We start from the raw sequence: 15,085 nt of genomic DNA on the forward strand, positions 1-15,085 counted from the left end.
AACTTGCAAGACGTTTTCGTTTTTCGTCTTGCGAAGCAAGCCCATAGGGAAATTCGTCTTGCGAAGCAGCTCAAAAAACCGAAAATCCTTTGCAAAGCAGCTCAAAAAACAAACCCTGTATTAGGGTATGTTTGAGTATATCCATGCATGCATATACAGTGGTACCTCAGGTTACATATGCTTCAGGTTACATACGCTTCAGGTTACAGACTCTGCTAACCCAGAAATAGTACCTCGGGTTAAGAACTTTGCTTCAGGATGAGAACAGAAATCACACGGCGGCGGCAGGAGGCCCCATTAGCTAAAGTGGTACCTCAGGTTAAGAACAGTTTCAGGTTAAGAACAGACCTCTGGAATGTATTAAGTTCTTAACCCGAGGTACCACTGTATATTCATGCACTCTGCTTCCTTTAAATTTGGTTCCATCCAGAATCTATTTTCAAGGGGTTAGATAGGTGAGTAATCCTCTATAGAGAACTCAGTCATTCCTGGGAATCTCCCTTTGTGGGATCCAGAGCATTGTTCCCTGTAAGAAAGGGAGATGTACTGAGCAAGAAATCTAAACTTCTGCAGTGAAGCTAATCTTTCTTGCTTCTAACATATAATTGTATTAATATTTAAGGTAATACTTTTTTGAGGAAGCACATGATATGTTTACTGCTTTGTAGCCTTTCAACATCATCTAATGTGTCCAGGAAGGTGTGATAACTCAGAAAACAGTGATTTGCATGGCAGCCAAACCAGAGAAGCATTTAGCTGTGATTTTCTTTCACTCAATTTTTTATCCTCACAACAACCAGTGAGTTAGGTCAGTCTGAGAGTGAATGGCCCAGGGTCACTCAATGAGCTTCATTGCTTAATGGAGATTTGAACCCACGTCTCACCAATGATGGTTTGACATTCTAACCACTACACCACTCTTCTACGCTTTGGTGTCTTGGTCTCACATGTTCAAGCTCACATAATCTCATCTCCTTCCTTGACTTCTTGGGTTTGCAAGAAGTGCAAAATTGTGGTTTCTGCTTGCCCTGAAATAGAATTGGAAACCGTGGTTTGAAACTGGTTTTTGTGTCATTGGAAGGCAAGTGTATACCTTAATCTGCTGATGTAATAGCAAACAATGGTTTGCTATGAACGTGGCAGTCCAGAAGGGCATCATAGCATGAGAGGAATGAGCACAGGAGCTGGAAGCTTGCTCATGTAATGCTGAACCATGTATAAATGTGAACCGTAAATCTTAATGCTTTTCTTGCATTATCCTTTATTTATGTTCAATGCTTGCTTGAAGATGGGTTCTTTGCTGGTGGTTAATCATGTCAAATAGCCTTGTACACTGTTGGATGCAGTTCCTTCGCTGGTTTATTAGGGTGCCAGCTTCAGGCACCTTTCTCTGACCCCTAGCAGATTTCTTTGTATGGGCTCTATTGCTGCAGGGTAGATATTCATCGGAAGGAAAACGCTGGTGCCGCAGAGAAGCCAATCACCATTCACGCCACCCCAGAGGGGTGTTCAGAAGCATGTCGCATGATACTTGATATTATGCAGAAGGAGGCTGAAGAAACAAAATCGTAAGTATCACTGGCATTGATAGGGAAAGCACGAAACAGAACCTTTAGCACCTCAAATAGCAAGTCTTGCATGCATGTAACATTGTGCATCAAAGGTTCATACCACACAAATTCGCCTTTTAGAGCATACACAAGGCCTTTTGCCTTTTCCACTTCTACAGTCTATCTTCTACAGGCTGGAATCTCAATCGGCTAGAGGAAGAAGACAAAGAAATACCATCTCAAATTGACCCACAAGGAGTAGGGATCCTGTATAGTCTATAAGCCTTAATTAATATATGTTTGGGAATTAATACATTGCATTTTTATTGATTAAATAAGCATTTCTACCCTACCATAAGCAGATGCTCCTCATGCCCTGAGAATTAGCTTGAAGTTTATCTACAGGGCTATGACTCAGTGTCAGAACATCTGTTTTGCATGAACTAAGATTCTGGGTTTAATCTACAGCCATAGGAGCCAACTCCTAGGTGCTGAGGTCCCTTCACCTCCCCCAATAAAATACTTGAGGGGGCTGCCCCCCCCCGCAGTTGACAGCCATTGTCATTCAAATGGTGTGTGTGTGCCGTGTCTCATAATCCGTTTTGTGGGGTGGGGCTTACCTGCCCCCCACCCCAATATTTTATTCAAGTTGGCACCCTTGTCTCCGGCATCTCCAGCTAAAGGATTTTTGACTGTAGCATGACCAGTATAAGATTCTGGAAAGCATCTACCAATCAGGATGCACAGTAATGGGCTTTGGGATCAGGTTGCAGCTCGGTGGCTGAGCATTTGCTGTGCTTTCAGGGGGTCCCAGATTCAACCCCCAGGATCTCTAGGTCGGACTTGGAGAAACTCCAGTGGTCTGTCTTGCTATAAGGCAGTGGTTATGTTGCGTTGGGTGGAGTAATGGACTCTGTTTAAAGCACCTCATATGAAATATATGTAAATACATATGCCTGCACTCAGGCACACATACTAATTTGGTCCAGTGGTGAAGGCCTTAACCCCATTGCTAGCTGAAAAGACTCCTTTGTGTTTTTTAACACCCCCCTCCCTTTTCATGGAATGGATGAGGTCTTGCTGGATCATGGAACTCCTGGTTATGTAAAGATTGCAGCCAGTGTTTCATTCTACGGCAACTAAATAAATAAAGCCACCATTGGCATATGTCACCTCCTCTCCCCACCTTCTTTTTTGGCCATTTCTAATTTTAGCACACTGGTTTCATTGTAGACATTTGAGAAGTCATACATCTTTTCACATCCTGCATTGCTAGGCCTGATGGACTGATTTGGCCCATGTTAATAGGTGGCTGGAACCCTTTGAGTGATGGATCTGGACACTTATATGCTTTGTGGTCAAAAGCAGGCTATAGGAAGCAGTTATCTAGCTAGGCTTGCTCGGCAGCAGGGTCCCAAATGCAATAGTTGCAAGGGTGGTAATGGCTTGGGTGTGGGGTTTATGAAGTCTGCTATGCAGATCACATCTATGTCATTGAAATGCAACCAAAACAATTGTTGCCTTCTATATGTGTCATTACCATGAACACTGAAAAAATGCGGTGAGGAGAGAAATTTAAATACTGCTCTTTCACAGTTTAGCTTCTGAGTTTGTACCTGGAAAAGCAATGTGTGCGGCCAAGTGTTTATGAAGCTGACTGGTTTTGCCAGGACGTTGTAAAAGGCTGCAGATAATCATGGTTATCCTATACGATGCTGGGAGGTGGTGTTGGGAAATGTACCATGGTCTTCTCCAAGGACCAACAGTGAAGACTTTGGAGCTGCATCTCTCTGTACAGTGGTACCTCGGGTTACATAGGCTTCAGGTTACAAATGCTTCAGGTTACAGACTCCGCTAACCCAGAAGTATTACTTCAGGTTAAGAACTTTGCTTCAGGATGAGAACAGAAATTGTGCTCCGGCGGCGCAGCGGCAGCAGGAGGCCCCATTAGCTAAAGTGGTGCTTCAGGTTAAGAACAGTTTCAGGTTAAGAATGGACCTCCGGAACAAATTAAGTACTTAACCCGAGGTACCACTATATTGCTGAAGGGCCCTGTAAAGTCCAGCTAGGGAACCTACTTCAGAAAGGAGGACTGGGGGGAAGACTAATGTCAGAAAATATGATTTAATGTTTTTTCACATCTTTCAGAGCTGAAGAGATTCCCTTGAAAATCTTAGCACACAATAGCCTAGTTGGGAGATTGATTGGCAAAGAAGGACGAAACTTGAAGAAAATTGAGCAGGACACGGGGACCAAGATCACCATTTCTCCGTAAGTACCGCTGACCAGGTAGGCGGTCAAATTACACTTCTCAATTAGACCAAGGAGAAATTTACAGTATGTACCTGAGCACAACCCCTTCACCCCAAATATTGGGTGGCATCCAATAACCTGCCTCTCTTTGTAGCATAAAGCATGAGTAGCCAAAGTGTGGCCCTCCATATGTCTTTGAACAGCAAACTCCATCACTCTTGACTATTGACCATGCTGACTAGGACTGATGGGAGGTCAAGTCCATTAACACCTGGAGGGTACCTGGTTGGCTAACCTGGCCTTTTAGCAGTTGGAAAAAAATCCACCATCGATACCATATACCCGGGTGTGCCTGTGTGTGGAATACTTCCTAATTTGTGGATGTTCCAGCTAATCCATCTGATGGAGTCGGGTAGTGGGATTGTCCTCTTGGCAGTTTGAAGTGAAAAACAAGAGGCTCTTGCACCCATCTGCGCTCAACCTAAATAACTTGTCTTCTTGATCTGTTGTTCTCATCAATAGATTTAACTTTCTGGATTTGCTTTATAAAGATTATTGTGCCTAGCCTGTACCACAGGGCACGTTACAAATCCCAGGACATTTGTTCTTCTCCGATTGTCCAGTTTGCAGGATTTAACCATTTATAACCCCGAGAGGACCATCACCGTGAAGGGTAGCATTGAGGCCTGCTCCAATGCTGAGGTGGAGATCATGAACAAGCTTCGGGAAGCCTACGAAAATGACATTGTAGCAGTCAATGTAAGCTCTTGATCCTGCCCTATTTGCGTGTGTGCTTGCTGTGTGAAAATTCGGTGGTCCTGGGGTAAGAGTCCGATAGTCACCATGAGGGCAAGTAAAGATGGGAGGTGTGTGGATGCCTTGCCCACCCCAAAGAAAATGCCAGACACCTTCAGGTCTTACTTCACTGGATGAAAGTTAGGTGGCCCAAACATAGTTTCCCCAGCCCTCCCTCAGGTTGCTTTGTTGTTTCTCATTTCCCCTTGTGTTTCTTTCTAGCAACAAGCCAATCTGATCCCTGGACTTAACCTCAATGCATTGGGCATCTTCTCGACAGGCTTATCCATGCTCCCCTCTGGAGCTGGAGCCCGCAGGCCTGCTGTCACTGCCCCATACAACCCTTTTGCTGTAAGTAGCTGGTGCGTCCTCTACCCTGTTACGTACGTGCCTCTGCAAATGTACTCTGTGGTGTTGTCCTGCTGCCCTCTAGAGGCAAGGAGGAGACACAACTACCAGTTCCTGCAAGCAGATCTTTGCTTCAAGTGTCGTGCTTTGGAGTGTGCCCTGCTACGCAGTTTGGGGGAAGCGGGCAGGTGCAATTGCTGGGGCATGAAAGTGAGGTCTTTGGTGATGATAGTATTGGAGACTCATCCCTGTGGGCTTTTAAGAAAGCCGGTCTCCCCTTAAATCCTAGGGCAACTTCCAGACAACATTGGCGTCCATTTTGTTTACCCGGTTGGCTGACTTTGCTTACCCTGTTCAGAAAACAAGACCCTTTGGGGGGTTTCTTTTGTGAGTGTGCCAGGTATCACAGCCCACACATTTGGCCACAGAAACAGGGTGCTGTGTGATGTGACCCTCTTCCTCATGATAGCTCACCTCTACCCCTCTGTGGTGAGCTAACTTTGGAAACCAGCTGCAGAAGGTATTCTGCATATCTCTGGGAAACAGGGGTGTCCTTATCTGATTATGTGTAATCCCATGCAGAACAGCATGGATTTTTTTGTTCAGCAGTGGCAGCACTCATGTGCAAAGTACACCATACCTAGCTAAATCTTGTATTGGGCTTTTAAATATATATAGGGGATGTCCCACAGCTCGATGGTAGAGCACATGCTTTACAGGTGCAAGGTCCCAAGTTCAATCTTTAGCATCTCCAGTGAAAAAGAAGGATCTGCAGATAGAGAGAGGTCTTGGAGAGATGCTGCCAGCCAGAGTAGACACTACTGTGCTAGATGGGCCAAGTGTGTGATTCAGTGCATGGCTGTTTTACACACACACACACACACACACACACACTATATATATAATTTTAAAATATTTTAATACCACAGTTCATCAAAATCAATGAAATTATAAAAGCAACAGTAAATTTAAAAAATACCGTGCAATAGAGGGGAAAACTTAGCAGTGTGGTAAGAGATAACAGTAGCTGCTAGCCGATCATAACAGTTAGCAAAAGCAATCTGAAATGTAAAATAAAATTGATAGTAGGGAGGTTCATTCTTGCTTTTTCTTGACCCACTTCCAATCCCCTTTGAACTGCCGCCTCAGTTTCCTGGACCTCCTGGAAGCTCAAGCTGCCTCTGAAGGTTTTACTTTTTAAAAATAAACATATTTATTTATTTATTTAAAATACTTTGACACACACACCCTTAAGATGTGATACCAGAATGGGGAATAAGAATAAGATTAATAAACGAGCAACTACCATCCCCACAAAGAGAAATAAAAGGATCAGATAAGGGTTTTTTGTTTTGTTTTTTTTAAAAGATGTATATACATGTGCATCCCTAGATAGTCCTCCATGTAGGTAGAAGCATTTATTTATTTTTTAACGAAACTGGGTGGGCCAATTTTGCTCCTAAACTGATAGGCACACAAACACCCCCCACCCAATAGAAACAAGTGGGACCTGGAACAAAACAGTGCACCCTCTTCTCATCTACTAATAGGAATGCTCATGGTCAGGCTTTCGCCAGCCATTCCATTCCCCGTTTTTTAGATTTCCAGCTGACATGTAACATTATGCGGCAGCCCAGCATTCCCAGTCCTCATTTGGCTGTGTTTTGCCCCCTTAGGTTTTGTGTTCAAAACAGACGTTTTTGTACTGCTCTAAACCTCAAGGTTCCTTCCCATGCTTGCTGACTCCTCCCTCTAGTTTCTCTGTGGCTCAGTTTTTGGCTACAATCCTGTCAGCTGGCCTGAGCTCACAAACAGAAAGGGGGATGATACTGTTCCATGTCAACTTGGACACAATCTTTACAGTGGAGGCAGTTCGTGAATTGAGCTGAGAATCATCCAGGTCACACTGGAAAGGGATTGGTGATGTCAGCGTAAAGGGGGCCTTGCAGAAATGCCGGTTACTGACACCCACACCCACGCCTCGGACATGTGGCCCTCTGCCTCCAGCCCCTCCCCACTGACTGTCACTTTCTTTCCTGCCGTAGAGCCACGCGGCATACCTCTCGGGCCTCTATGGAGCCTCGCCGACTGGCGCATACCCGCATCAGCACTCTGTAAGTGCATTGCCCTGCTCTTCCTGGATGCTGGCCTTCCGTGCACCTTGCTTTGCAGCACGCCCTGTCTTCTCGCTTAGGAGGCTTTTAAGTGGTTCTGTTCCGGAGCAGTTTTTCCGTACGTTTCTGCCTGCTCAGTTGCACCGGTGACAGTAATGCACAGCAAAGCCACAGAGGAGCTTCTACACTGCCCTGCTTCTTACCTTGTACAGTGTTGCCTCAAGTTAAGAACTTACAGTGGTACCTCGGGTTACATACACTTCAGGTTACATACGCTTCAGGTTAGACTCCGCTAACCCAGAAATAGTACCTCGGGTTAAGAACTTTGCTTCAGGATGAGAACAGAAATCGTGCTTCGGCGGTGCAGCGGCAGCAGGAGGCTCCATTAGCTAAAGTGGTGCTTCAGGTTAAGAACAGTTTCAGGTTAAGAACGGACCTCCGGAACGAATTAACTACATAACCAGAGGTACTACTGTAGTCACAGGGAGCCAGGTGCCAATTCCCCCCCCCGTTACCTTCTTCACACTTGTTTTTTCTAGAGTGTTGCCACTTACACTTTGCAACTTGCAAAGCTGCCTTATACTGTCAGACTATTGGACTGCCTTTGCCCAGTACTGTCTGACTAGCAGTGTCTCAGCAGGGGTTTTCCAAACTGTCCCGCCTGCGATCTTCTTAACTGGAGATGCCAGGGATTGGATCTGGGAGTGTTTGAATAGAAAGCATGTACTCTACAATTAAGCTGTGACCCATTCCAAATAGCAGGACACCTTCATGGATAAGGGCTTTGTCATTCCATAGCTATGCAAAAAGTAGATCTTTGTGCCACGAGCACCTTAGCCTAATGTTATGGAGCCATTAAAGGTTGCAGCCCCAATCCATCAAAAGGTGGCAATGCTAATAAGCCTTAGCCTTGCTTGCTTTGCTAGATTTTCCTATCCTAGGAGATGATATTCAAACAGTCCTTGACAATATTCATCCATGAACCCTACAGTGCCTGGTTCTTCCTTTTCTGCTCTACTCTTGTGCTTTCTTGTGCAGCTTGCATTCTCTTTCTGATGGTGCTGTGCCAGGGGCCTTTCACCCTAGAAAGGTGAGGCAGTGTGGGTATTGCTCACACGAACAAAAAATGTGTCTGGGGTTAGGAAGCCAAGCCTACTAGCACTCTGCGTTCAGTTCTTCATTCCATCAAATTGTAGAGCAGTAAGGTTGGAGGAGCAAGAAAGGTAAATGAAGTATGATCCTGATGGAGTTGCTTATTAGCATTCCTGGATTAATTTTAGCCTCCCGCCTAAAGTGGATGCTTTGATATTTTGGAGGCTGGCATTCCACTTCTTTTCTAGCAGGATTCAGGTAACAGGATTCAGTTAAACCCATTCTGGATCACAGGGAGAAAGCAATCAGTACTAATGCTCTGCAATAAGTCACCTCCTTTTTCTTTTTTCTGTTCCTATGTCTTTCTTTTTTAAAACAAAGTTTGGCTCTCTCCCTACTTCTTGGCCTGAAAACAGGTTCAGCCATTTATTCCTGCGACCGATTCTTTGCTGGCTGCCCCATCCTGGGCATGCACTTCTGTGTGTGTAGAAAGAATAAGAAGTGGTCCTTGCACATACATAAACAGCAGCAAAATGCATGTTTAAGTGTGCAATCAAACAGTCCCTATAACTTCCCTGCTTTCTTCTGTTGTTTCCAAAAGAATGTCATATGTGACTGTTTCACAGTCTACATACAGTGGTGCCCCGCAAGACGAATGCCTCGCAAGACGGAAAACCCGCAAGACGAAAGGGTTTTCTGTTTTGGAGGCGCTTCGCAAGACGAATTTCCCTATGGGCTTGCATCGCAAGACGAAAGCCCATAGGGAAATGCTGGCGGTCGGGAGCAAAGACTTTCGCCCACAGCCGGCCTTCAGAAGAGGACCTCTTCTGAAGGCCGGCGGGGGGCAAAAGTCTTTGCTCCCCCCCGCCTGCCTTCCCCCCCGCCTGCCCCGGGCGATCTTAAAATGCTGGCGGGCGGGAGCGAAGCGTTCGCTGCCGACCCCCAGCATTTTAAAATCTCCCCGGGACAGCAGAGAAGTCTCTGCTGTCCCGGGGAGATTTTAAAATGCTGGGGGTCGGGAGCGAAGCGTTCACTGCCGACCCCCAGCATTTTAAAATCTCCCCGGGACAGCAGAGAAGTCTCTGCTGTCCCGGGGAGATTTTAAAATGCTGGGGGTCGGGAGCGTTCGCTGCCGACCCCCAGCATTTTAAAATCTCCCCCTGTCCTGGGGAGATTTTAAAATGCTGGGGGTCGGGAGCGAAGCGTTCACTGCCGACCCCCAGCATTTTAAAATCTCCCCGGGACAGCAGAGACTTCTCTGCTGTCCCGGGGAGATTTTTAAATGCTGGGGGTCGGCAGCGAACGCTTCGCTCCCGACCCCCAGCATTTTAAAACGCTGTTCCGAAGCGGGGCGGGGGGCGGGAACACCTTCTGAAGGCGGGCGGGGGGCGAAAGTCTTTGTCCCCCCTGCCTGCCTTCCCAGGGGCTTTTAAATCGCCCCGGACAGCGGAGAAGTCCTCCGCTGTCCGGGGCGATTTTAAAATGCCGCCCGCCAGCATTTTAAGATCGCCGGGACAGCGGAGAAGTCCTCCGCTGTCCTGGGGTTTTTTAAAATGCTGGGGGTGGGAAGAAAAGCCCTTGTCCCCCCCCCCAGCCTTCAGAAGAGGTCCGGGGACAGACTGTCCCCGGACCTGGTCTGAAGGCGGTTTCCCTAGGAACGCATTGATTGATTTTCAATGCATTCCTATGGGAAACCGTGCATCGCAAGACGAAAAACTCACAAGACGAAGAGACTTGCGGAACGAATTAATTTCGTCTTGCGAGGCACCACTGTACTGTGGAAGGTTTGGAACTGAGAGGGCAAGGGGACATGTCAGTTGAATGGAACCTAAGTTGTAAGCTAGCACAATATACAAGACTGTAGAATAGCTTTTAAAGTTTATATAGCATGAAATTGATCTACAGTTTCCTTGCATTTTGATTCATGAGGAATTTGTAAAGAGTACTTGAACTTACAATTTCAGCCTCTAAATGCCTACTTTAAGGTACTGTTTTTACTTTTTTTAAAATGTCAGAAAGGAGAAGAAAAACTGATTCCTCTCCAGGCTTTGTGGTCTGCAGAGGATACTTACTTGGTTGTAGCCTGGGAGAGTCTTAGTTGAAATTCCAGTTGAATCATTGTTCTGTAGCTGCCTGCAGCATTGGCGTAAAGTCATGTTTTGTGACTTCGTGCCAAGAGATAATTCAGTACACATTAATTAAGCACATTCTGGCAAAACAAGTACTGGTACTTAGATAAGAAAATACTTAACTAAATTTCCCTAGTCCAGGAATCCCCTTAGACATAAAGCATTGTCTCATTCAGATAGGCAACCTGTGTTGGTTCTTGGCTCGCAGACGCCTTGTTACTGAGACTCAAGTGGAAATAGAAAGCAATAGTTTTATTTCTTTTTGTACCATTGCAGTATATATCAACAATCAAAGGGGTACGACACCCTTGTATGTTGAAAGAGGTGCAGTCGATTGAGAGAAGATACGACAACACCACACCATGACCATCGTTTTGGCTGGATTTCGCTGGCTTTGCCAAAACTCTTTGTCAGCAGACAGCAACACACACACACTTAATACGCCCATCATTTGCTTTGACCAGATTGTTCTCCCTGGTTTTGTTTTCCCAATTGAACTTGATGAGACCTGCTCCTCAGTAGGCGTGTATAGGTTTGCACTGTAAATCCAGTAGATTTCAGTAGGTCTTCAGTTGTCTGAATAGTTTGATTTGCATGGTGCTCACTGTATTTAACTCCCAGTCCCTGGTGATAGCTCTCTGCTTTAACTCTTCCTTGCATTCTCCTTTCCTCCTTCCGTCTGAGATTTCCTTGAGGAGTGCTTGTCATTAAACTGCTGGGGTGGATTTTGTCTGTCGTCTGACATGAGCCAGGGCTTGCTTGCTTCCTTGCTTGCTTGCTGCTCCCCACCTTGGGAAAGCGATACAGGTGGGAATGCTTCGTTTTTCTTCCCAATATGCATTTCATGTCCCTTTGCTGTCCACAGTTGCCAGAGCAAGAGGTGGTGAACTTATTCATCCCAACACAGGCAGTGGGTGCAATTATCGGGAAGAAGGGCCAACACATTAAGCAGCTGGCAAGATTTGCAGGTGCCTCAATCAAGGTAAGAAACCCACCCACCCGCCCCTCGCCCTTTCCTGCCTTGCCTCTCACTCCAGCTCAGAAACCAAGTGCTACAGAACTCTGCCTGCCTCCAGCTCTGATTTCTTAAATCCATGGCCAATACTGCCAGGAGCAGTTGTGCGTGAAGACCTTCCTGCGACACAAGCGCTGCCATTAAGTGTTCTACCACCTCTTCATCAGTTTTTCTTAACTGCATTCATATTCCATTCTTCCTCCAAAGAATTCAAGATAGCATTCCAAAAATCTGGTTGAAACAAATTGCTATCAGCAACTGGTGTGTCTGCAAACAAAAGAAGCCCCGTTGGATAAGGGGAGAGAGAATATGCATCAACAGGAGAGGTGCCCAGCCGCATATCTTGGCTATGGACAGCTCCTCAGAAACCAGTTATCGGTTTAGAAAAGACAGCTGGCTGCACACCCAGGACAGCTGATATATTTGGGAAATGACTCATTAGTGGAGACTGACTCGTTACTCTTGGGGCTTGCTGATGATTGAGTGGGCCTGACCAGCCCTGCATGACACAAGCAAGTAAAGTTTGGGTTATACATAGCCAGTTGGGGAAAGCTCATATGAATCATTGCCTATTGGGGCTTGTATTTTTAGGAGGCAGCCTGTGATATACCCAAACTACTGCACAAACTATCTGGGTATACACAAGGCTCTAACACTACTCCTTGTTTCTGTACTATCAGAGGCTGCCTCTCATGTATGTTTCAGGTTTTGGACATGGAAGTGTTCCTGCAGCTCATTCCTGATACTAAAAAATGTAACACAGGATGTGTCCCTTAAGGGGACTCTCTTACTAGCACTGAGCCAAAGCGGGGTGTGTGCGTGTAATATGCAACCCTTTACACTCTTCATAGTGGTGGTGTGTCCCACTTCCCCGTTCCAGTGGTTTCTTGGGTTATGTGCAAACAGTGGTAAAGCATCTGATAAGATGGAGGGAGGCGTGTAGGTTGTGCAGTGGATCATTTTCTCCTCTTTTTTTAAAGTGCAGACTACTACTTGAAGGGGGCACCTGGCAACACAATCTGCAGCATGCCTCCCCATTGCCTGCTGTAATACTTGCCAAGCGAGGGGAGGAGTCGTGCTGCAGAGAGAAATGCAATTTTTCAACAGAAGTTTCAATAACTCTGGCACTGAAACTCTCCTACCAAAAATCAAACCCTGCTCAAAATGTGGTGCAGCATTACCTTTAAGCTAGGTGCTTTCAAGAACCCAGAGGTGAATGTAAACTAGTCTACCGTTTCACAATAATTAAAGAGCCCAGGTAGAAGCCTTTGGTATTGTGGAGCCCAGAGTTCATGTGCAGTATCTGTTTTTAGTTTGGAAGCTTTTTAAGTAGATCCTGTAATCTAGGGCTTGTTGCAAAACCTCTGCACCAGGGTTATTGATGGAGGGCAAAGGGCCAATGCCACTGGGACAAATTTGCTGCACTGTGCTGTGTTCTCTGTGACTTGCAGATTGCACCAGCTGAGAGTCCAGATGCCAGCGAAAGGATGGTGATCATCACTGGGCCTCCAGAAGCACAATTCAAGGTCAGTACATAGCAATCTTGTGTCATGAAGTGCAAGGCATCAGGGCCTGCTTGTGTCAGCTGCTGAAAACATGAGGGAAGCAGCTGTCTAAGAAGGCAAGAGTGGCCAACCCCAACTAAAGCAGCCTGCCAGTAGAGTTCTGCTGTTGCTGCAAACCCAAAATATGGAGAGCAGTAGATTCCTACAGCCCCACATTCTTAGCTTTGAGCACCACATACCCACACCCACCAGCCTTCCCTTAAATATTTCTCCATTTCCAGCAATTGTTTCAAACTTGACAGTGTCATCCTATAATCACAGGGTACAGTTTCCCTATAAGTGAGACCACTGTGGGGCTTACTTTCCAGTAAGTGTGCATAGGATCAAAGCTTAAATCGGCTAGTTCCAAAACAGTTGCCTGAGCACCCCTGTATGTTCATGGTGCTATAATTAGAAGTGCCGTACAAAAGGAGAGGTTGGGCTGGAGGGGATTTTACTTTCTCTAAAACTTGGGGAAATAGTCCTATTAAGGGGTAACAGAAACAGTGCTGTGTGAAAGAAACTTTGAATCCCAACTGGAGAATGCGACCTGCCCCGCTGCATCTTAAAACTTGCAGAACTTTACAACTGTTACTGGCCCTGATACAAAGAACATATATTAGTGTTTTAAAAGCAAACTATTGTTTTTCCCTCCCCCTGCCCCCAAATATCGTCTGTTGACACGACAAAGTATGTGCCACCGCTCTTCAGTTCAGGAGGCTACTGGAGGATTAGACTCACTTTGTGCCTCATCAGCACCCCCCTGCGAAATTCATATATGGGCAGCTCCTATAGAGTGCCATTAGATGAAGGTCCTATTGTGCTAAAGTATGCACATATTTATGCTTTGACTCTTAAGTCAGCTGTTTGAGCAGAACAGCTGCAGCCCAACAGAAGAGGACAACACATGGCCTTGTGCTACCATTAGAATCTAACCCTGTTATTTGTAGCGTCTAAGAGCTGCCATGCTCTTTTAAGAACACAGATCTAGGACCCCAAAGGCTGTTTGATGGAGGTAGGGTTTTTAACCCCGCAATAAGGGTAGAGAAGCTGGTATGGGTCTGTCCTGGTTTCTAGGGCTGGATTTTAGGTGCAGCAGAACAGGACTGCTTGTGCCTTTGTAGCTACATTCATTTTTGCACACTATCTGGGAGAACAGCAGGCAAGAGGACATGGTCCTGATAGGACAAGTGGTTTGAGACTTTTCATGTAGCTCCTAGTCAGGAACCTTGTTCCTTGGAAAGAGAAAGTGAGTTCTTTTAGAGTATACATTACCTTTATAACCACAAATTATAGACTCTGGGAAATTTAGCAGCTGGTCTTTTTGGTTTTCTTGATCCCAGGCCCAAGGACGAATATTTGGGAAACTGAAAGAAGAAAACTTTTTCAATCCGAAAGAAGAAGTGAAGCTTGAAGCCCACATTAAGGTGCCTTCCTCCACAGCAGGTCGTGTGATAGGAAAAGGTGGCAAAACGGTACGTGGGGCTGCTGCTATCAGGGTCAAGGGAGGTAGAAAAATCTGTGGGGTTGCAACCGTCCAACAGCTTGACCTCACCCCCCAAATGAGCACTCCTCTATTGGATGCCAAGCGACGAGTCTTGTTACTTAAAAGCAAAATGAGAGCTGATTCTTATTAGATTTGCTTGCTTGAGGGCAGGAGTGGCATGAAAATCTAATCATGTTTGCTCCGCCTTAACATTTTCGCAGTTCCAATCAGATTTTTTTCTGTGCTGTTGCAGGTGAATGAACTACAGAACTTAACTAGTGCAGAAGTAATTGTACCCCGTGACCAAACACCTGATGAAAATGAGGAAGTCGTCGTCAAAATCATTGGTCACTTCTTTGCCAGTCAGGTGCAGTATTTTATAATGGCTTATTCAACAATAGGATAGTTATGAAAACGTTAGCAATGAAATGACAGCCTTGAAGCTACATGGAAGTTATGGAAATGTGTAGTCAATGTGCATGTACATGCCATTGATTTACATTCATAGTTGTTAAGGGACAAATATAGCACACGGGTCCTAAAATGGGGAAACTTTAATTCTCTGGTACTTAAGAGTATAATGCAGAAACTGCTTAGCAGCTTCTGAAGGAAAAACAACAACAAGTGCTTCTTCCAGCTTTGAAAGTGCTCACATCACTTTTCAGAGTTGTTGCCTGAAAGCATGTTTGTGTCAGGCTGGCTGAATATAGAGAATACAACTGCTACTGAAATAATTTCATCTAAGCTGACCTTAGCAGG

At 45.6% G+C, this 15,085-nt stretch overlaps 1 protein-coding gene across 2 annotated transcripts in view; it reads left to right on the forward strand.

Moving 5' to 3' along the window:
- The window catches only part of IGF2BP2 (insulin like growth factor 2 mRNA binding protein 2), a 61,718-nt gene that overhangs the window by 44,819 nt on the left and 1,814 nt on the right, over positions 1-15,085 (forward strand). Inside the window, exons 7-15 of one of the 2 annotated variants that reach the window (XM_081006683.1) lie at positions 1,434-1,568; positions 3,699-3,821; positions 4,427-4,562; positions 4,821-4,949; positions 6,992-7,060; positions 11,147-11,263; positions 12,748-12,822; positions 14,184-14,315; positions 14,580-14,693. In XM_081006683.1, the coding sequence (XP_080862809.1) occupies positions 1,434-1,568; positions 3,699-3,821; positions 4,427-4,562; positions 4,821-4,949; positions 6,992-7,060; positions 11,147-11,263; positions 12,748-12,822; positions 14,184-14,315; positions 14,580-14,693 (1,030 nt within the window). The remainder of the gene's footprint in view (positions 1-1,433; positions 1,569-3,698; positions 3,822-4,426; positions 4,563-4,820; positions 4,950-6,991; positions 7,061-11,146; positions 11,264-12,747; positions 12,823-14,183; positions 14,316-14,579; positions 14,694-15,085) is intronic. The other variant, XM_081006684.1, reaches the window with a different exon arrangement.

The sequence above is a fragment of the Podarcis pityusensis genome (assembly GCF_964106645.2).
Source record: "Podarcis pityusensis genome assembly, chromosome: 5".
Taxonomy (NCBI): domain Eukaryota; kingdom Metazoa; phylum Chordata; class Lepidosauria; order Squamata; family Lacertidae; genus Podarcis; species Podarcis pityusensis.